The sequence below is a fragment of the Meles meles genome, chromosome 7 (assembly GCF_922984935.1).
Source record: "Meles meles chromosome 7, mMelMel3.1 paternal haplotype, whole genome shotgun sequence".
Classification (NCBI taxonomy): domain Eukaryota; kingdom Metazoa; phylum Chordata; class Mammalia; order Carnivora; family Mustelidae; genus Meles; species Meles meles.
The window spans coordinates 109,078,037-109,101,274 of record NC_060072.1 but is presented as its reverse complement, the minus strand read 5'-3'; the positions used below and the strand labels follow the sequence as shown (position 1 = coordinate 109,101,274).

The 23,238-nt window shown below is 45.7% G+C and overlaps 1 protein-coding gene across 6 annotated transcripts in view; it reads right to left on the bottom strand.

The window, feature by feature from the left end:
* IQSEC3 (IQ motif and Sec7 domain ArfGEF 3) overlaps positions 1-23,238 on the bottom strand; it is a 105,211-nt gene that overhangs the window by 70,571 nt on the left and 11,402 nt on the right. For all 6 annotated transcript variants that reach the window (XM_046013623.1, XM_046013624.1, XM_046013625.1 and 3 more), the window contains exon 2: positions 864-947. In XM_046013623.1, the coding sequence (XP_045869579.1) occupies positions 864-947 (84 nt within the window). The remainder of the gene's footprint in view (positions 1-863; positions 948-23,238) is intronic.

Sequence of the window (23,238 nt, the reverse complement as noted above, 5' to 3'; positions counted from 1 at the left end):
GGATGGGCTCCCCAGTGAAACAAAAAATTTATAGTACATTTAAAAGCTAAATCGCTTTTTTGACCACTAAGACTATTTCCCACTGAAGCTGCTATGTTGTTGACAATATTGGAAAGACCCCAAATATATGCTGTAACACCCCTATTTTCTGTCTCATTAGATTGGCATGCTGTGCCTCTGCCAATCAAAAAAAAATATGTATATATATTTAGTTATATTACCCTAAGATGTCATCAGTGACTATTAAATGACCTGAGGGTTCCCTAGTAAAAAAAAAAAAAAATAGTTAATTTTTTAAAAATAATAAAAGAAACTAGGTGAAGAAAGCCCGGGACAGCAACACAACCCTTAACCCAACACTTCCCCTTCCTTCCCAGGTCAACGGCTATCTCAGTGGTGTTTAAATCCTAAGAATTAAACTTAGTCATCTTGGCTCTTTTATGCAAGGAGAAAGAAAGGAAAGCATCTATCTTTGCTCTGATAGAAAGAATGGGTGCTACCATTGGTTGAGCCCCTCCTGAGTACCAGACGACCTATATGATGTTTTATGTATGTATGTTATACTCTGCATAATCCAATTAATTACCCTGGACTTTTAAAGAGATGCCATTTTATGTAGGCCGTTTGGGGGAAAGAGTCTAAGTTTGGAGTTTGAACCAATAGGGTATAATGACTTCAAGAGTTGGGAATGGCTCATCTGGGGTCCAGAGGAAGGAAAGAGAAACAGAAGCAGGAGGCAGGAGGTAAAAACAGACAAACAAGAACACAGGACTCAGAGGAAGAGGCGCTGTGTGGTGTGCTTTGCTCGGAGGGGAAGGGCAGTGGGGGTGGGGAAGGGAGGACAGCCACCGCGTCATTCCCACCTTTGGGAGGCCAAGTCGGAGCAGGCGGGCTTCTGTTCGGCATCAGCGGCGGGACAGCAGAACTGGTGTAGCACAGTCTCATTCCTGAGGACAGAGCAGAGGGGCAAGGTCAGAGGTGGCCTCGACATGCAGGGCCCAGCCAGCACCAAGGCATCCCTGCCCTGAGAACCCTTGCCGCCACCTGCTACCTCTTCCTCCTTCTGAGCCCCCAGTCCAGGGGCAGGTTCCTCTGCATAGGATTTTCCATTAATTCCGCACTATCTTTTATCATTATAGTTCTTTAAACCCTGTTCCCCGCTTCGGTCCAGCAAGGCGGAACTAGGTCTATTCATCTATGATGCCCAGAACTGAACGTGTTTAAGCTGATCATACGCAAAGATACAATGTACTCACACGGAGAGTTCAGTGCTGCCGGCTGAAAATCCAAGGCGAGGGGCTTGATGAGGGATTTGTTTGATGCAAATGAAAAAGCCAACGGAGAGGCAGAGATAAAGGTTCTAGTGTCAACTCTACAGCTAGCCAGCTGTGGGATACCTCGTTCACCTTTCCCAGGTCTCAATTTATTTGCTAATGAAATAAGGAAGTTAAGCTGCAGAAGTGGTCTTCAACCCTGGCTGCTGATTAGAATCACTAGGAGACTTTTCCAAGCATCAATGCCTGCCCTCCCCACCCCCCACCCCGCCCCCTGCAGCCCCCCCACCAAGGGACTGATTCTCTTGTTCTGGCCCTGGTTAGGGGCTCCAAGCCTTTTTGTAAGCTCCCAGGTGATTTGAATAGTAGCCAGAATCGAGAGCCACTAGACTTGATGATTTCCAAGTTGCCTTCCAACATCAAAACTCCGTGATTCTGGGGCACCTGGGTGGCTCAGTGGGTTAAGCCTCTGCCTTCAGCTCAGGTCATGATCTCAGGGTCCTGGGATCGAGCCCCAGGGCGGGCTCTCTGCTCAGCAGGGAGCCTGCTTCCTCCTCTCTCTGCCTGCCTCTCTGCTTACTCGTGATCTCTCTCTGTCAAATAAATAAATCTTAAAAAAAAAAAAAAAAAAAACCTCTGTGATTCTAATGTTTACTTTGAGCCACCTTGGGATTTAATATTAAAATTACTTTTGGTGGCACCTGGGTGGCTCAGTGGGTTAAGTCTCTGCCTTTGGCTCAGGTCATGGTCTCAGGGACCTGGGATTGAGCCCTACATCGGGCTCCCTGCTCAGCAGGGAGCCTGCTTCCCTCTCTCTCTCTGCCTGCCTCTCTGCCTACTTGTGATCTCTGTCTGTCAAATAAATAAATAAAATCTAAAAAAAAAATTACTTTTGGATAAAGTTATGTTGACCTGTTGTTTCACCATCATGGAGTCAGAGAATGCCAGACTGGGAAGGGCCCCCAAAGATGATCTGAAAGAGGTGTTTAAACTCCTTTTAGCCTCAGAACACTTTGTCCAAACCCAATCTTTCCTGGGATCCCATTTTGGTTTTTGTGGGTTTTTTTTTTTTTTTTTTTTTTTTAGGATTTTACTTATGTATTTGACAGAGACAGTGAGAGAGGGAACACAAACAAGGGGAGTGGGAGAGGGAGGGAGAAGCAGGCCTCCTGCCGAGCAGGGAGCCTGATGCGGAGCTCAATCCCAAGACTCTGGGATCATGACTTGATCAGAAGGCAGAAGCTTAACGACTGAGCCACCCAGGTAGCCCTGGGATCCCATTTTGTAAAGCAACCAAAGTGGAATAGCTCAATAGCAGCAGGAAGTGGGAGATCTGTGCCACCCCTCACACCCGTGTCTTGCTAGCCCCAGTGTTCGTAGCCACCTCCCAGGCGTCTCTCAGGTGCTCCACAGTTACAACAGCATAGATTAGAAACTGCTGAGTCTGGCTCTTCTCATGGGAGAAAATAACATTGGAGCTTACCTTAATTTGGCAAAAATAATTCCAGAAAGATTTCAAGTTTCAGTGGGAGAAAAACAAAACAAACAAACAGAAAAAAAGAAAGGGCAAATTTATAAGGAAACTTAGAAAGACAGTTTTCATGTTTGGAAGACTTTTAAAACAGAACAGGAAATTGAAAAGCCATTAAGAAGAAGAAATATATCTGACTATGTAAAACAAAAGCATCTTGCGTGGGAAAAGATGCTCTAGTAAGTCAAACGGCGAATGATCGTGTGGGAACGTATATTTGCAGTACATATGCAGAAGGCAGGTGCGTCTCCTACACCGATATCCCACAAATTCATAATGTAAAGACAGACCCAGTAGAAAAAATGGGCAAAGGATATGAATTCCGGTTGAGATAAGAGGAACTCCAAAGAGCCAACAAATGGAAAGATGCTCCACCTTGCTAGTAAACAGGAAAGTACAAATGGAAGCAACACAGAGATGCCATTTCCCATCCGTCAGACTGGCAGACATTAGAAAGACAGTAGCTACAGTGGCTGGTGAGAACACGGGCAGAGAAGTGCCCTAGTCTACTGCCTGTGTGTGAATCACTCATTGTGAATTTTTAAGCTGTTTTTTGGAAATTGAAAAGAACACAGGTCTTCTGACCTGGCGATCCCACCTCTGGAATTTTATACCAGAGAAATGCAAGGAACCTGTTCATAAAGGTATTTGTACAAAATATGGCGGCATTGTTTTTAGGGGGGGGAAACAGAGTGGCTGGGAATAACCCGAGTCCCCATCAGTCAGGGACTGGTTGAAGACACTGGGACAGTTTCATCCATCCCATGGAGTTATGTGTTCTATCTCTACATGGAATTATGCGTGATATCTCTTGGCTGGGGTGGATTTCCACAACATGTGGCTAAAAAGAAAAGCAAGGTGCAGAGAAATGTGTATTGTTTTGTAAAACAATGACTCCTCTCCCCCAAATGCATATTCTATACAGTGTACTGTATTTCTGTATGAGCGCATGTATAACTAAGCGATTCACGTTGGCTACCTCAGCAAGAAGAGAGCAGGACAAAGGAGATGAAAAAAAAAGGGAAAAGAAAACATATGCTTGGTGTAATGTTAGCTGAAAACGTTCACTATAAATTCCTACTTATGGTATTACTGTAAATACATTAAAATTGAATATATACGTGAACAAGGACTAGAAAGTGTCAGGAACCAACAGAAATATTAATGTCATTTCAGGATGGATCATGGGAAATTTTCATCTTGGATTTTTGTTAATTTAATAAATTATTATTTTTTAAAAAAATATTTTATTTATTTGACAGAGAGAAATCACAACTAGGCAGAGAGGCAGGCAGAGAGAGAGGAGGAAGCAGGCTCCCTGCGGAGCAGAGAGCCTGATGCAGGGCTCGATCCCAGAACCCTGGGATCATGACCTGAGCTGAAGGCAGAGGCTTTAACCCACTGAGCCACCCAGGCGCCCCAATTTAATAAATTATTGATTATGGATTACATATAATCAATAGATTATAGACCAATAATTAATACATCTAATATAGTTTCATAAAAGGGCAGTAAGGAAAATATTGAATCTGAACCCTCATTTCACACATGAGGAAACTGGACCCCAAGTGGAGAAGTAATTGGTCTATAGTAGTTCCCTGACCAAAGTCCCAGCTTAGTCTTCCAGCTCCTCTCACCTCCCTTACTCCAGCTCTGGAGTTCCTAGGGCAAATCAGAGCCTTTAGAGAATTGTCTGGATCCCAAATGTCACATGATAGCCCCTAGGACTGCCCAGCCTGGGGAGAAGGGGAAGGAGGAGACAGGGCAGGAACCAGAAAGGCTCAGAGCCCCAACCATGGGGAGGCAGGTAGACCCAGGTATGCAGGTAGCAGAGAACCTACACCCCAGTTCCTGCCACCAGATGTACCAGTGCCCCAGGGTAGGTTCAGAATTCCAGAAAAGACCCGGAGATCATAGGCAAAGAGGCAAAGCTTGTTTACCACCCATGCAACTGGCATTTCAGGAAGGAGAGTTCACTTGGATACAACCATAAGCCAGGTGCCTGGGGGCTCTGCCCTGACCCTGCCTCCACTTCTTAGAGGCACCCTTCCAGAGCTGGGAGCTGCTTCTCTGACCAGGCACTTGGGCAGACTCCAGATGGTCCTCCCAGTTCCCCAGATTCAGCTGTGTTGGCACATGCAATAGGCGATGTAATCCTGGATGTCCCCAAGTCCTTCCGTACCTTGGGCTTGGGATGGCAGTGCTATTGGGGCTTGCATTCTCCTTTGGGGTTCCTGCTGATGATGTCCCTCAAGGCAGTCCAGCTGAGAGGGGAAGCTTGCCTTCAGCCTTTTTTTCTATTTCTCCTCTATCCACCTCCTCCCCCATGGGTCTTCTCAACCTGGGCCAAGGGTTTCCCCATTAGAACCTCCCTTCTTGCCTTCTCTTAGGGTTTAGTTCATGCTGAGTTTTAAGTCCTGCTCTACCCATCTCTGACCAGCCTCGCACCTCCCTTGCCCAAGGTCAGAGTCCAAGTCCCCATGGTCTTAGCGTAAGTTGGCTGAATGTTGATTTTACACTCCCAGATTTCCTTCCCTCCACCCCAGAGGAGAACCCAAAAAAGGGACCCAAAGAATTCATTCCCATTAAAAATAAAGTTGGGGGTACGATAAGAAGAGCACTTCATCTCTTTGGCATCTTTCCCCCCAAACTATAACTCCAATCTACCCACGAGAAAAACACCAGGCACACCCAAATTGAGGAACTTCTACCAAATATCTGACCAGTACTCCTCAAAACTGTCAAAGTCCTAAAAACCAAAAAGAGACAGAAACTGTCACAGACCAGAAAAAACTAAGAAGACAGGACAAATTGTCCCATGGTACCCTGGCTGGGATCCTAGAGCAGAAAAAGGTTAGTAGTAGAAAAACTAATAGAATACAAATAAGACTAGAGGTTAGCAGATAAATAGATAGAGAGACAGATAGACAGATACAGGTAGATGATAAATTTGGGGTAGCAGAATACTAATAACTATATTTTAATACTTCATAATGTTTACTGTGTGGCACGGACTATTTGAACACTTTGCATGTATTAACTTTTTGATTCTCACAAAACACCATGGAGCAAAACTTCCTCATCACTCTACAGATGAGAAAACTGAGGCATAGGGAGTTTGTGGACCACTGATGACATGTCATGCATTCAACATATGCCTTAACCCTTAAGACAATTTTATAGTGTGTGTAATCATCCTCTCTTTTATAAATGAGAAAACCAAGACTCACAGCAGGTAAATGACTTGCCCATGGTCACACAGCTAGTTAGTAGGAGAGCCTACACTCCAGGCAGGCAAGTTACAAGGATCATATACAATTCGCTATTTCATGAGGTTTTTGGCCAATGGTCATTCATGGGTCCAACCACTAACCCTGGACTGGGAGTCCCCAGTGTCTGGTACACTGTTGGTGCTCAATGTATGAAAGTACAGAGAAGCATCACAGCAGGCCCTGCCTCAGGGAGCCCACCAGCTAAGAGAACATCCAAACTGGCAAACAGTAAGTTCCTGTTTGATTGAAGCTGGGCGAGGAAGACATAATGAGAATGTGGGCAGAGGGATCATTGCCGAGTTTGTTCCTCCCTGCCCAAGTCCGAGGCTTGTCCTGACACTGCCCTTGAGCTATTTCCCAAATCCTTAGCCCACAGGTCATAGCTCTTTGTCCCTCTCTGCTTCCTTCTTGCCCAGCTTTCCCTGGGAGCACTGCCACCGCAGCAGATGGACAATGGGGCACCAGAGGCTGTGAAGGGGGGGTGGGAGCCAGGGAGGAACAAGACAGAATCCCTGGGGTGTGACCGTCCCAAGGACAGCATGTCCCATCACAGCTTGTCCAGGTGTGGGGTGGGGGCGTGGGCACACCTGGCCTCTGTCCACAGAACCCAGAATAAGACTTTCTTCCCAAAGAACACCTGATGTAAGGCCTTGGCCACACCCCACTCCAGGTAAGGTTTCGAGGTCTATGCCAGGGTCATAGACCCCACAGACGGGCCACACCCTTGTGTAAGTTCATCCCAGTCCCTTGCCTCTTGAAGCCTCGGCTTTCTCACCAGTAAAGCTAGGACAGTAGCAATACCTGAACCTGTGGTGCTTTTAGGAAAGCAAACACAACATCCAATGTCAGCTCATTTAGGTCTTCAGAACCTGTGTCTTGAAGGCTCCACACTGGACAAGCTCAGCTCTCTGTACCTGAGTCATCATCCCAGGGCAACATTTCTGGATCCCCATTCCATCATGGTGGAAACTAGGACCTAGTGTAGAGTGAGACGGGGGCCCAGCAGGTTGAGCAAATCCCTAGGAGGCTGGATGATTAAAGCACCTAAGATCCAGACTTCGTCTGTCTCCCATTGCTACTGGAGAAGTAAAGAAAGAGAAGTCTGCACTCATAGGCCTGAGCGCAGTTGGTACACTTTGGGGTGAGGGGGACCCTTCAAGTTGCATTAAGAATGTGAGCCAGGCCTTGGATTCAGACAGTCCCCAGCTCACTCAGGAGCATGAGCCTGAGAGGGACTTTCTTAGAGACACCACATCACGCAAATCCAGAGGCACACTTCTTATTGGAGCCTGTGGGAACTGCCGCCCAGGGATATGGCCCTAAGAGTTCGGGAGCTGGAGGGACCCAAGGAATAGCCATGGAAAAGGAACATGACCCAGCCTCAGTATATGGTTCTTGGAATTCCAAATAAGGGAAGCCAGTCGTATCCAGGCCAAACATTTATTTCTTGTATTTTTAATTCCATGGCCATGACTTTAGGCAGAATTCAGTTCTTCCTGGCTTTAGCAATCCAAAAGTGCCCCAAGCTGATGAGTATCAGTGGGATAGCTGGACCATGGGGTGGTCCGGACCCAGAACGAGAATTTTGATGTCTTGTCTTATGCCATGAGCCTGGGATGGGAAGGAGCTTGGAGGACTCAGGAAAGAGAGGTACAGAGTAGGAGCAGTTGGCTTAAGGAACTTCAGGGCATCACCCAAGCAAGACAGGGGTTCAAAGTTCTTCATAGAAGGCAGCATGGACCTGAAGGAAGAGGGGAGCCTCAGGTTTGGCCAGAAAAGTTCTCTGTTCTTGGAAGAACTGGGAAGGAAGCTGGGGAGAGAGTGGTGGTGCTATCAGGGGAGAACAGGGGCCAAGCGGCCAGGGCACTGGGAGGGGTAGGAAATGGCAAATGCTGGCAGGAGCTAATTAAAGCTTTAGCCAGGGCCAGGCCCTCGAAGTTCTGGGAGATTGTGCGCCTATAACTTACCACATCTATATACAGTTTAAGACTCAGGATTCCACTGCTTGGCCATAAAAATAGTTGAGTGGCTTGGAAGAATTGATGGTGTGTATAGCACCGCAGTAAGTGAGGCTGGCAGAGGGATGAAGAAGGGGGACTCCCAGCAGGAGACTCAAAAAGGCAAAACCAGGATCTCAAAGGGGCAACTTTGAATGAGGAATTCCCTTCTCTTCTTCCAAGGTGAACACAGCAGATTTAACCACCAGTCCTTGAAATGAAATAACCAGGAACCTCTCTAAAGGACCTGCCTTGAGCTCCAGGAAAAGAGAGAAATCATAAAATCATTTCCTGTCACCTCCTTGACCCTCACCCATCCTGGGACCACCATCATCAGGGCTGGCAGAGCCTGAAGACCAGCCTCCTTTTTTTTTTTTTTCTCTCACCTCCTCCAGGAAGACTTCTCTATCTAAACATGATGAATAGGGGCGCCTGGGTGGCTCAGTGGGTTAAGCCGCTGCCTTCGGCTCGGGTCATGATCTCAGGGTCCTGGGATCGAGTCCCACATCGGGCTCTCTGCTCAGCGGAGAGCCTGCTTCCCTTCCTCTCTCTCTGCCTGCCTCTCTTGTGATTTCGCTCTGTCAAATAAATAAAATCTTAAAATAAATAAATAAATAAACATGATGAATAGGAGGAAAATGTCACTCTTTTTTTTCAGAGGTCACTTCTTTTCCCGGGGGGTGGGAGAATGGCCAAAACAACTTTGAAAAACAAGAAGAAGTTGTAGGTCTTACATTATGTGCTTTCAAGACTTTAAATAAAGCTACTAAAATTAGGACAATTTGGTATTGGCAGAAGGACGGACATACAGATGGATTGAACCAAATAAAGAGGCTAAAAATAGACTCAAACATTAATTCTTATAAATTAACTCATGGTAAAAGTACCAAGGTAGGGGTGCCTGGGTGGCTTAGTGGATTAAAGCCTCTGCCTTCGGTTCAGGTCATGATCTCAGGGTCCTGGGATCGAGCCCCACATCGGGCTCTCTGCTCGGCAGGAAGCCTGCTTCCCCTCTCTGTCTCAGCCTGCCTCTCTGACTACTTGTGATCTCTGTCAAATAAATAAATAAATAAATTTTTAAAAATACCAAGGTAATTCAATGAGGAATGATAGATTTCTTAATAGATGGTGCTAAAACAATGGAAAATCCATATGCAAAAATAAAATGGATCTCATGCCCTGCACCATATTTATATAAAAATTAATACAAAATGGAACATAGACCCAAATTAGCAGATACAATTATAAAACTTCTCAAAGAAAACATAGAAGAAAATGTGTGACTTAGAGGATGCAGAGATTTCCCAGCTAGGACACAAAAAGCACAGACCATAGGAAAAAAATTAATAAATTAGGCTTCATCAAAATAAATATTCTCTTTGAAAGACACTGTTTTAAAAAAATGAATAATCTTTATAGCTTAATAATAAAAAGACAAACAACTTTATAGAAAAATATACAAAAGATTGGCAACAGATACTTCACTAAAGAAAATATATCAATGATATGATTAGTTATTAAGGAAATACACGTTAAAACCACAATGAAATGCCAGTACACACCCACTAGAATTAGCAACAGTTAAAAGTCTGACAATATCAAGTGTTGAAAAGGGTGTGGAGCACCTGAAACTCTTATACACACTTTTCCACTTGTGGCATAAATGTAAAATGGTACAACACTTTGGAAAGCAATCTGGCAGTTTCTTACAAAGTAAAACATACACTTACCACATGCCCCTGTAATTGCATTCCTAGTTATTTACCCAAGATAAGACAAAACATAGATTGGCAAAAAACGATTCAGAGCAACAAATGTTCACAGCAGGAAAAAAAACCGCCACCAACAACAGGGAATTCTACCCGTATACATTCAATTAATCTTTGACAAGGGTGCCAAGAATGCACAATGGGGAAAGGATATTCTCTTCAACAAATGGTGTTGAGAAAAGGGGATACTCACATGCAAAATAATGAATTTAGATCTATAGCTTACAGTACACAAAAGCAACTCAAAATGGATGATAGACTTAACCTAAGATCTGAAACTATAAAACTCCTAAAATTAAAAAAAAAACAAACAAACATGGGGAAAGCTTCATGATGTTGGTCTTTGCAATGATTTCATGGATATGACACCAAAATCCCAGCAATGAAAATAAAAATAGACAAGTGGGACTACATTAAACCAAAAAGCACCTGCATAGCAAAGGAAACAACAGAGTGAAAAGGCAGTTTACTAAATGGGAGAAATTATTTGCAAACCATAATGTCAGGTAAGTAATTAATTTCCAAAATGTATTTTTTAAAAAACTCCTACAACTCAAGAACGCTAATAACCTTGATTAAAAATGAGCTAAAGATTTGAATAAAACACTCCTCCAAAGAAGACATATAAAGGGCCAACAGGTATATGAAAAGATGCTCCATGCCACTTATCATCAGGGAAATACAAAACAAAACCACAATGAGATATCACCTCACACCCGTTATGACGGCTATTGTCAAAACATATGTGTATATGTGTGTGACAAGTGTTGAGGAGGATGCAGGGAAATTGGAATCTTTGTACACTGTTAGTGGGAATGCAAAATGTTGCTATGGAAAACGGTATGGAAGTTTCTCAGAAAATTAAAAATAGAACTACCATATGATCCAGAAATCCTGCTTCTGGTTATTCATCCAAAAGAATAAAATCAGGATCTTGAAGAGATATTAGCACTCCAATATTCAGTGTGACACTATTAACAGAAGCCAAGATTCATAAATGATATAAATGTCCATCAATCGATAAATAGATAAGAGAAAATGTGGTATAAATATTCAATGGAATACTATTTGGACTTTCAAAAGAAGGAAATCCTGTGATACGTGACCACATTGATGAACTTGAAGACATCACATTAAATAAAATAATAAAATAGTAAGTAAAATGGAAGGACAAATACTGCACGATCCCACTTATATAAGGTATCTAAAATAGTCAAACTCATAAATTCATAGAGTAGAATGGTGGTTACCAGGGGTTGGGGGAGCAAGAGGGAATGGAAATTGCTAATCAGTGGGCACAAAGTTTTGATTCTGCATGAATAAGTTTTAGAGATCTTCTGTACAACTTTGTGCCTATAGTTAACAAGCCTATATTGTACACTTAAAAACTGAAGAGAGTAGGAGCACCTGGGGTGGCTCAGTGGGTTAAGCCTCTGCCTTTGGCTCAGCTCATGATCTCAGGGTCCTGGGATCCAGCCCCGCATCAGGCTCTCTGCTCAGTGGGGAGCCTGCTCCCCCCACTCCCGCTCTGCCTGCCTCTCTGCCTACTTGCGATCTCTCTTTCTCTGTCAAATAAAGAAATAAAATATTAAAAAACAAAACTGAAGAGAGTAATCTCATGGTAATGGTTCTTACCACAATATAACAAAACACAACAAGTAAAGTTAAATACCACGTTTTAGTTTGAATATTCATTTCTTGAGTTACTTGACTACAATGAGTGGTTCCCACTCTGTGAGAATCTGCACCCTGGCCAGAGGAATAGGAGTGGGACAGAGCTGACCCAGAGTTAATACAAGGAAGGTTCGAGTACGTGTTTGCCAAGCATTGTCTATAAGTTGAATAAACGATATATCCACACATAAATGGTCCATGGGTTCTAAATGTATATAGAGACAGTTATTATCAATAAAATAAAGATGCATGCAAAAAAAAAAAACCCAGTAGCAACCTAAATGTCCACACACTGGTAAATGGATAAACAAATTGTGGTATATCTATACAATGGAGTACTATGCAGCAATAAAAAGGAACAAGCTACTCATACATGTGCCAACATGGATGAAATTTCAAAGAGCATCATACTAAATGAAAGAGGCTAGACACAAAAGTCTACACACTGTGTGATTCCATTTGTATGACTTTATAGAAAAGGCAAAAACTGTAGTGACATTAGATCACTCTCAGTGATATGGGAGGCGAGAGTTTAAACTGAAAAAGGGAACAAAGGGTCCGCTGGGGTGATGGAAATGTTCTATAGCTTGATTGAGGTCATGGTTACAGAACTGTAGACATTTGTCTAAACTCACATGCTTAAGATAGGTGAATTTCATTTATGTAATTGTACCTTAACATGGCTGATTTTTTAAAGACCAAAATCTTTTTCTCACCCTTCTCATATCTTGATACTTCATCAAGAAGCCTTAGAATAATTTCTTTTCTAACTTCTCTGCTCTCATTGGCCCCAGATCACCTAATTATTAACCCCCCTCCAAGCGGCAGATAAAAATAATGGATTGTTCCTTCCCTTCAACCACTAGATTGGATTTTCAGAGACCAGATGGCTCATGACTGAGCCAAAGGAGTCCAGGGGGCCAGAAACTAGGACAATGAGAAAACTGGGGGTGGGGATGGTTGAATGGGGGGAATTTGGGAGTTGGGCCTGGGGCCGAGAGCCCCTGAGAAGTGCTGGAGCTCACCATTCACTACTGTCAGCCCTCAGGAAGATCAAGTCATGGTAGAGGAGGTTCTCATTCCTGCCCGTTTATGTCACTGAATTATAGGGATTCAATAAGATTTTGAATGGGAAACCGCCTTGGGAGAAACATAATAAACCCTGCACAGATGCAAAATCTTATAATGACTATTATTGGTATTATTAGACCTTGCCCCCAGGGCACTCAGCAACCACAGCGCTATTGCAAGAAGGGGCCTACCAGGATGTCATTTCGACAGCCTCCTCCCCAGGCCCCCATCCCTTCTTCCCGGCGTGGGGGCAGTGGAGGAAGGGGTAGATTTTCTTTGCTCACTCTTGCAATCTGCCACTGTAGTCTTCCATGGGAAGCTCTGGAAAGATCTTAATAAGGCAAATGCTTACAGATGTTCCAGCAGCCAGGGGCGGAGAAAGGAAGTGGCTCGTACCTACTTATATGCGGATTTGGCAAGTTTTCCACTCCATTCAAACTAGAAACAGCAGACCCCATCTCCTTTCACGCTTCCTTCTAAAGACAACAGGACACTCTCTTCCTAACGGAAAGGGTTATCTCTCCTCCTTGCTCCCCTCCACAGAGCTCAGAAGGTCACAACCCTCCCTAACTGCTTGATTGTTCATTTACTTTTTGAGTGCTGATTGCCTGCTAGGAACTCGATGTGTAATAATCATAAAACAACAGACCGGAGAGATAGATACTGTTATTCCCATTTTACAGACAGTAGAGAAATTCAGTCACACGGTCAAAGTCACACTGCTAGGAAGAGGTCGAGGTAGGACGTGAAACCAGGGCTGGTCCCCAGCCTCCAAGTTATTTTATTGCCCCAGAAGGAGCGTGGTAATAGTCCCTTGTTGGAGAGCTGGGAGAATTCAATGAGAAAATATACCGGAGGAATTTAGCCCATAGCCCACAGTGGTATATAATAAATGGTGGTATAAAATAAAATAAATCCCTGAATGAGTTGTGGTATATCCCAATCAAATGGCAAACTCCGTGTCCTGTGTGTCTCTGTAGCCCCACGCGCACATACACACACACACACACGCACACACACACACTCATGGGGCCTGTTTGTTGTTTGCTAACCTGAGGACAGAGTCTGTCTGAGGCTGGTACCTTCCTTTTCCCATTGTTATTCTGTTATGCAGTTCAGTGTTATCAACTATAATCACCATGTTTTCCCTTCGACCCGCAGGCCTTCATCTTGGAGCCGAAAGCTCATGCCCTTTGGCCTAACCTTCCCTATTTTCCCCCAGCCCCCAAGCCCAGCTTCTCTGAGTATGACTTTGCATGCGTGCGTGCGTGCGTGTGTGCGTGCGTGCGTGCGTGCGTGCGTGTGTGTTTTAAGATTCCAGGTATAAGGGGTATCATGCAGTATTTGTCTTTCTCTGCCTGGCTTCCTTTACTCAGCATAATGCCGTCAAGTTCCATCATAAATGGCAGGGTTCCTTCCTTCCTCGTGGCTGAATAATATTCCCATGGATACATACAACACACTTTCTTCATTCATTCTTTTGTGGGGGACACTTAGGTCGTTTCCAGGTCTTCAGCCACTACGAACAGTGCTGCAGTGAGTGTGGGCGTGCGGACATTTCTTTCCAATTCTGTTTTCATTTCCTTCAAATAAATACCCAGAAGTGGGATTGCTGGATCCTATGGTAATTCTATCTCTAATATTTAAAAAAAAAAAGATTTTATGTATTTATTTGATAGAGAGAGAGAGAAAGCACACAGAGGTGGCGGGGGTGGGAGGTGGTAGGGAAGAGGGAGAGCAGACTACCCGCTGAGCGGGGAGTCCCAAGGAGGGACTTAGTCCCAGGACCCTGGGATCATGACCAGAGCCCATATCAAGATCAGATGCTTAGCTGCCTGAGCCACCTGGGTGCCCTTGCTCATTTTTCAACCAGACACTTGTTTTTTGCTACTGAGTTGTATGAATTCCTTATATGTTTTGGATATTAAGCCCTCACCAGACATATGATTGGCAAGTATTTTCTACCATTCTGTAGGCTGCCTTTTCACTCTGTTGACGGCTTCCTTTGCTGAGCAGAAGCTTTTTTGTCTGCTGCGATCCCACTTGTTTATTTTTGCTTGTGTTGCCTGTGCCTTCCTTATTGCATCTACCGCGGTGGTGGGCACACAGTGCGGCTGTCTGTTCCTTCCATTTCAGCACTTCACAGTTTATATGGCATTTTCTGACACGTCGTTTGACCTTGGTGCCACCTTGTGGGTTAGGTGTAGTTATGCCCCGAGGTCACACAGCTGGTAAGGGGGTGAAACCAGCCTTGACCCGAGGTCCTCTGGTCCCGGGAGCATACCGGCATGGAGCAGTGAGGTTGCCACATGATCTAGGGAGGAATTCCATCCAGGCCCCTTAAACCACAAGCGGCAGCGTGATTCCATGGACAGGGAACAGGCTTGAGGTTTGGGAAGGTGTGCACGCAGGCACTACCTTTCCACTGGGTTGGCTGGGGGGGTCTCGGACAGATTATCTGACCTTCTGCAGCCTCAGAGTTCTCAGCTCTGAGAGGGGAGGGTCATAAAGGAAATCACCCCATAGAGTTATTGCAAAGATCCAACAAAATAACTCATGATGGGGCATCTGGGGGGTTCAGTCTGTTAAGCATCTGCGTTCGGCTCAGGTCATGATCCCAGGATCCTGGGATAGAGTCTTGAGTCGGGCTCCTTGCTCAGCAGGGAGCCTGCTTCTCCCTCTGCCTGCTGCTCCCCCTGCTTGTGTTCTATCTCTCTCTCTCTCTCTCTGATGAATAAATAAATAAATAAAATCTTTAGAAAAAAAACCCCATGTCATGCTAGTATGATGCTTAGCACATAGCAGGGGTGAAATCAATGTCGCACCCACAAAGGGTTTTCGGGGCAGGGAAAGTCCAGAGTCCAAAGCTGGACTTTCTAGTTAACTAGTTAAAGCCACTTTCTAGTTAACAGCTTGGCCTGCCTGAGCCTCAGTTTCCTCACCGGTAAAATAGGACCCTAATGGCATCTACCTCAAGGATTATGGTGAGGACTCAATGAACCAATACATCTAAGGTGTCAGGAGCTGTGCCTGACTCGGTCGGTACACCCTGCTGCTCCCAGACCCAGAGTGCCCCTCGCCCGGCCCTGGGTTTACATGCTCCAAAGACTTGCCGTAATGCTGTACTGGCACAGCCCCTATCCATCTCTGATTTATACCATTAGGAAACACAGGAGGGAAACCTCATCCCGAGATCCCAGGCTGCTTCAGTCTCCAATCTCCAGATTCTGCCCGCCCTCTAGAGCTCAGCGCCGAGGCGTGTCCCCTGCCAAGACTTCCCCTGCTGTTCTTGTGCCTGCCCTCCAGCCCTGCTGGCCTTGGCCTCTGCCCCTGCCTGGGCTGGACCTGCTTGCCTCTGGATTCCCACACCAGCCTCCGTCAGTTCTCCTTTACGCTGTATTCCCGATGTTTGCAGACAGGCTGCATCTCCCTACACTAGAGTGAGCTCCTCGGGACAGAGCAGCACCGGTGACCAGTTCGCCTCTAACTCCGGGACAGAAGGCAGCCTGGCTCATGGCGTATAGTAGATACCATTTGTTGACTCGATGCATGAATTAAGTCCCTGTTACTGAGGGCGCTGGAGAAAAATGGGGAATTAAGTCCTCATGTTTTTGAAAACACGTGCATTCATGGAAACAAAGGCCTAAGTACATGCCTCAGAGAACTGTCCACCACCATTACTGTCTATGCAGGAGTACTGAGCCCTTTCCAGACATTGCCTCATCTTATTTTTTTTTTATTCTATTTATTTATTTATTTATTTGAGAGAGAGAGAGACAGCGAGCACAAATAAGGGGGCAGAGGCAAAGGGAGAGACAGAGGGAGAGGGAGAAGCAGACTCTCCACTGAGCAGGAGCCCGACGCAGGACTCCATTCTAGGACCCCGAGATCATGACTTGAGCTGAAGCCAGACGCTTAACCGACTGAGTCTCCCAGGCGCCCCTCACTTAAATCTTCGTTTTACAGATGAAAAGGCTCAGAGAGACAAGATATTTGCTTAATATCATACAGTCTTGGCATCAACCTGGTAACCTTGGGGAAGCTTAACTCAGACTAGGAAACTCGGTCTGTAACTTGAGTGCACCATGAGGCCCCAGCTTCCTCCTCCGTCCACACTCCCTGCCACGGCCCAGTCCTGGAGCCCTCAGGACTTCCTCTCTGTCTCCCAGCTTCCTGCTGCCCTCTCTCCTTCCTGCCCAGCAGGGTGGCCCGGCCCACAAGCCCATAGCAATTCAGTGGCCAATCTTGAAGCCTACTTGTTTGAGGTCCAGCTGCCTTTGCAAGGAGCCAGGAGAGCTCTGGTGCCAGGCGGGGTGGCTCAGCGGGAATTCCAGAGCCGGGCTCTTGGCTGCATCGTGCCAGCTTGCCTTACGAGAGATCTCTATTACCTAGAAGACAGGCTAGGTCTGTCTGTTTGCCTGGCTACTGGGCAAAGCCAGCTGGAGAGGATGGGATCAGGGCTATCCAGCCCATGCCTGCCACAGAGAAACACGCCTACACGGTGTTACTCCCCCACCCTTAGTCAATGGTGGGCAAGCACTGTTTTTCCAGGAACGGTGAAGGCAGATCCTGGTGGATAATAATGACTGCATTCGTCAGTGTTTCTGATTTACAAAACATTTTTGAATGTCCTGTGAATGGTCTCAGTGGATAACGGTAGTAAAATCATAATGTTATAATTATAATAATGTTAATATTGATGCCATGTACCTGATGAGGAAATTAAGGCTAAGGGAGGCTTCATGACCTCCTGTAAACCCACAGCTAAGACTAGCTCCATGCCATGCCCCACAACCCCACGGCAGGTATGTGCAGGAGAGGTGGCCTCTGGGCTGTGAATGGAAGAGCCTTGATCTTGCCCTCCATGGCACAGTCAGACTCGGTGTTACACAGCAACATAAAACCTCAGACAACCTCAGTCAGTCTCCAATCTCACACTTCAACTACCTCCTAGCCAGCCGCTCTGTTCATATGCAGCAACCCAAGTCATGTACCCACAGCAGGAACCACTGCTACACACTAACACTCGATGTATTTGTAGACACTGGTTTGGGAGAGCAAAGATTCAGACATGTAACTATACACACATGACCCTCACTGCACACACACCTAAGTGCACACACTCCTTAACACACATACCTCATTCTGTGAACACATCCAGGGCTCTCATAAAAATGCATGGGTCCTAACTGTACCCCAAGTCTCCCACTTTGTAGAAACTCCCCAAACCTATGCACACACAAATACATGAATGCACACACACTCCCCCTTGGATATCCAGACGTGCATATACACATGTATCTACAGCCCTCCATGTGCAGTCATGTGTGTGTGCACGCACACACACACACACACACACAGAACTGAGATGAAGGATGTTGTACCCCCTCCTGACCACATAGGCCCTGGAAGGATATGATGTCCCATGGGGACCTACAAATCCTCCATCTGTGGCTACATGTGGGTGGCATTCGGCCAGTCCTCTAGCCCAGTCCTGCATGGCATGACTGAGAGGAGCAGGCCAAAGGCCAAGTTCAGAGCTGCAGCAACATGAACAACTGTCACAGGGGCATGGTGCCATCAACCTTTTTGTCCCTGAACACTGAGCCAGGTTCCTGATCGGACCTTGCCAAGGGCAGACACTTCCCACACTGCAGAGGACTCCCCTAGAGTGGAGAAAGCTATGTCCGGGTATAAGAGGCTGAAGCCTGCAAGAGGAGCTTGAAGACCCCACTTACTGTGTGACCTTGGGTGGACCACCTCAACATCTCTGAGCCTCAGTCACCATATCTGTGAACAAGGGATAATAATACCTTCCCATCAGGAGTGTGTCAATCAAATGAGATGATAGATGTACATAAATGCCTTGCACACAGCAGAAATGAGTACATGCTGTTGAAAGATAGAATGAATGAGTGAATAGCAGATGATTGTGAACGGCACTCTAGGACTCTCTGCTGAACCCCCCTCCCTCTTCTGCCCTTTGAACCTCCCACTCTGGTTTCTGCAGTAGGGCATTGCATCACTGGTCTTAAATTTCACCCCCATGACTTCCTATTAGCCTCCCACCCCACAGATTCTTCTGGAAGGCCCATCTTAACCTCCAACCCCATCTCCTCCACTCCCTTGCCTTCTGGCCACCCTTTCCTTCTTCTATTATTTGAACGCATCCTTTTTTTCCAGCCCCAGGGCCTTTGTACAGGATGTCTTCCCTTTGCATCTTCTTGTGGCTCTGTCCCTAGTTTTATTTAATCTCTCTGCTTAAATGTCACTTCCTAGGTGAGGTCTTGCCTACCAAAACTATCTTCCCCCCATCATCCCCTTATTTTCCCTCTGAGTCCTAATGAATTTATATGCACATATAATCATTTTCTTGTTTAATATCTGTCTTCTCTTGAACATGAGCTCCATGATGGTAGAATCTTTGGCCGTGAATCCCCAGCACCTACAGCAGAGCCTGACATACAGTAGGTGCTCAATAACTACCGGCTAATGAACATACAGATAGGACTCGAGCCCTTGAGGAACCTAAATAAATTTTCCATCCTTAAATAACAGTAAGGTACTGAGCTCCCCTCTCTCCACTTCCTTGTTCCTGTACAGCATAGTTCATTATATTTTAATTTTTCCCAGCCCCCAGCTAGTCTAATTATTCATAGCCCTCATGTGAATATTTGTGTATGCGTGTTGATAAATGAGTGAGCTTGGGCCGATCTATGCTAATGGTTCTTAGGCAGGGAGCAGCATTCTGAGCCCTTCATTTAAATACCTCTCTGCTTAGCAGGGAGCCTGTTTCCCTCTCTCTCTCTGCCTGCCTCTCTTGTCTACTTGTGATCTCTCTCTCTGTCAAATAAAGAAATAAATAATAAAATCTTTTAAATAAATAAATAAATAAATAAATAAATAAATACCCTTGGCCGCCCTCGTTCCACTAACTCCCAGTGAATTACAGTCTCCAAGGCGAAGTCCACGGCAAGTGGATTCTGAAAAACTTCTCTTGGCCGCCCGATGCATGTTACCACATTGTCTGGGGGAAGGCAGTGGAGAGTGGAGGTGAAGACACCGACTGTCAGAATCACCCTGCTAGGGCTTGAGTGTGGGCACCACGTCGAGTCACCTAACCTCCTCATGCCCCTCCCCCCACAGCTGTAGCAGGTATCAGAACACGTATCGAGATAAGCTTGTAAAGCACTTAACACAGTCCTTGCCCAGTGCAAGCTCATGGTAAAATATTTGCTTCATTAAGTTATTGTGACTTTTCTCTAGGCAGTGATGCCACCTTCCTCAGTTTCCCTACAGGACTTTCTGTGGCAGACGGTCTGCAAGTGGAGTTGCCCGTCATGCTGATGGAAACACACATGCTATTCCTCCCACCTTCCAGAACAATCTTCTGTCTTGAACTCAGGGCTCCCTCCAGTTATCAACCCGTTCCTTTACTCTTCCTTACAGGAAAATTCATCAAAGAGTTTTCTGCACTCATTGTCTGCAATTCCTCTCCCTCTGTCGTCCTTTACATTTATTAGGGAAATTTCAAACATGCATTTTACTAATCTCCTGCCCCAATATTATTTGCTGGGGTATTTTAAAACATACCCCATTTTAGATCATTTTAGCTCGAATGTATCTCTAATAGGTAAGAACTTTAAAAAGATATAATAACAGGATCATTATTATGCCTAACTGAATTAACAATAATTCTCCAATATTGGTGCTCAAATTTCCCTGATTGCCTTAAAAATGTCTTTTTACAGTTGGTTGGTCTGAATTAGGACCTGCTCAAGGTCCACACATCACGTTTGGTTGGTTGTCTCTTTTCCCTTCTCTCCTAACCCCACACTAATCAAGCTTCTGCCCTGATTGTGTTATCAAGGTAGGTCATTGATTACCTCCATGTTGCTAAGGCTGATGGGCAGTTCTCCCCGTCCTCGCTCTACTCCAGGGCTTCTCTCTCTGTCCCCGCCCTCCTGGTTGAAACCCCTCTTTGCTAGGACACCACATGCTTCTCCAGCTTTTCTCTTGACACTGGTGTGCGCTAAGTCTCCACCCCTGGTCCTCTTCAGTCTTCCCTCTGGCTCCTTGGTGATGACATCCAGTAAGGCTTTCAAAGCCTCCCCAAATGTATTTCTCCAGTCCATTCCAAATGCCTGCCAATCATCTCAACCTTGAGTGTCCAACAGGCATTCCATAAGAGGCATTTCAAACTTACCATGTCTGAAACTCCTCCTGAAATCTCCCCCCACCCAGACCTCCCCATCTCCCCCTTCCAGTAACTTTTGCCCAAGCTCTTGAACTCACGTCCAATCCCCCTTTCTCTTACATGCCACACTAATCCTTGGTCTGACCACTCATAGCCACCTTCACTATTACCACCCCAGGTCCTTGCCTGGACTTTGCAACAATGTTCTGCCTTCTCTCCTTGCTTCTAGCTTTCTTCCTCTTCGGGCTGTTCTCAACAGAAATGCAACCCAGCAGCCAAGGTTCCTTTTAACCCAATTTTTCTTTTTCTTTTCTAAAAGATTTTATTTATTTATGTGAGAAAGAGCACATGAGTGGGAAGAGGGGCAGAAGGAGAAGCAGACTCCCCACTGAGCAGGGAGCCCGGACCCTGGGATCACGACTTGAACTGAAGGCAGACACTTAACCAATTGAGCCATCCAGGCACCCCTTAGCCCAGTTTGTCTTAAGGTCAAAATCAAACTCATCACAATGGACGTCAAGACCCTATCAGCCTGTCTCAACAAGAAACACTGGTATTTGGGGCAAGAACATTCTTCACTGCAGGAGCTGTCCTGTGCTCTATTGGCTGTTTGGCGAAGCCTTTGCCCCTAAATCCTGGGGGAGCAATACCTCCCCCTCAACCTAGCCAGCCATTGTGGCAACTAGCACATCCCCACACATTTCCAAACACAGCCTGGTCCATCCCATTTGGAGCATCTCTTACAAGCTTTGCTGCACCCCTGCACTCTCCCACCTTTGAGACCCTCCACCAACATTTCTGGTTTTGCCTCAGATTATTCTCCCCGCGTTCCCTCTGTTCCTGTCTTATTTCAACAACCAGGCTGTTCCCTCAGTCCTTCAAGGGGGCTTTGCCTCTGCCAGCTGCACTCCCCCCCTACAGATTTCTCAATCCACCCTCCCCAGGCTCCAGGTCTTTGTCCAGGTGTTATCTTCTCAGTGAGACCTTCCCAGGACTCCCAGTTTGAAACTGTGATTCCCTTTACTCCCAGGTCCCCTTCTCTGTTCTATTTTTCTCCACAACACTCACCCCATCAGATGTAACCTATGTTCTCTTTCTTAATCTTGCTGATTTTTTTTCTTCTGTCAGCTTCCTGACGAGAATTGAGGGGGTTTTGTTCACTACTGTACCCCAGTGCCTGGAACAGTAGGAATGGGCTCATGGTAGATGACCCAGTGTTTGTTAGGTGGAAGAATAGGCATATCATGACTATATACTTACATAGAGAAGAAAATAAGCACTTTTAAACCAAGGAATAAAGAATTGACTTCATTCTTAGCCAGGACTGGATTAGGCTCAGCCTGAGGTGGGAAGTAGGGGGAGAGAGGTAGTGGGAAACTCAGTTTCCTCCTCAGATCAGTTCAGGAAGACTTCCTGAAAGAGGTGGTGTTTTCGGACTCATCTTCGGCTCGTGAGGAGGAGAATATATACCCTGGCAGCTCTCCCAACCTTGATGCCTATAGGCAACAAAGCTAAAAGAGTGGCGAAGACTCTTCAGGGAAGAAGGCACACTTCCTGAGTCTTCTTTCTATGGCAACTGATCTGTGTCTGGAGGAGGCTGCAGGAGCACACCTCAGCAGCTGGAGGGCCAAGTTCAAATGGAACTCCTGGGTCATGTCTGCCTACCCACCCACCCCTCAGAGAAACACCTCCCGAATGATTACACCGGTGGGCTACCCAGAGCTTGCCTTCCAAACTCTCAGTAGACAAGAAGGAACCTAGATTCACAGCCAATGGCATACTTCACAGCTATTAAAAAGAATGAGGCAGCTTTCTTTATAGCATATGGATCACCAAGACAGATTATTGGGGGGAAAAAGCAAGGTGCAGAACAGCATATCGTTTACTGCCATTTGTGTAAAAGAAAATACACACACATAAACACAAATATATACATAAATTTGTGTGTGTGTGTCTGTGTGTATTTGCTTGAAGGTACATAGAATAACCCTAGGAGGATGCATGAGAATTCATTAACTTTTCGGGGGGGTGGTTTCTGGGGGTGACAATGGGAATAAGTGGGTTGGAGGGATTCTCAACGAGAAGTCTTTCTGTTCTGAGCCCTCTGGAAGACACAGGGGGATAAGGAAGAGAGCCCTCTACCTTCGAAAAGCACTTTCTGGCTTCAAAGGTCCCCAAAGAACAGCAACTAATATACCTTCTTGAGTCCTTACTGCCCGCAGGCACTCGCCTTGCCTGGCGCTTTTTTGGCCTGACCTCATTTCCCACCAGTCCTACGAGGTTAGAAGTATGCGCACCCCCATTTCAGATAAGAAAACCAAGACTGTCACTGCTGAGTATGGCAGCGAGCACAGGACGGAGTGAGGATTCAAACCCAGTGCCACTTTCTGAAGGATTATGCCTCATCATAGGTTGCGCCAGAATTCTAAGACTATGTGATTCTATAAAATACA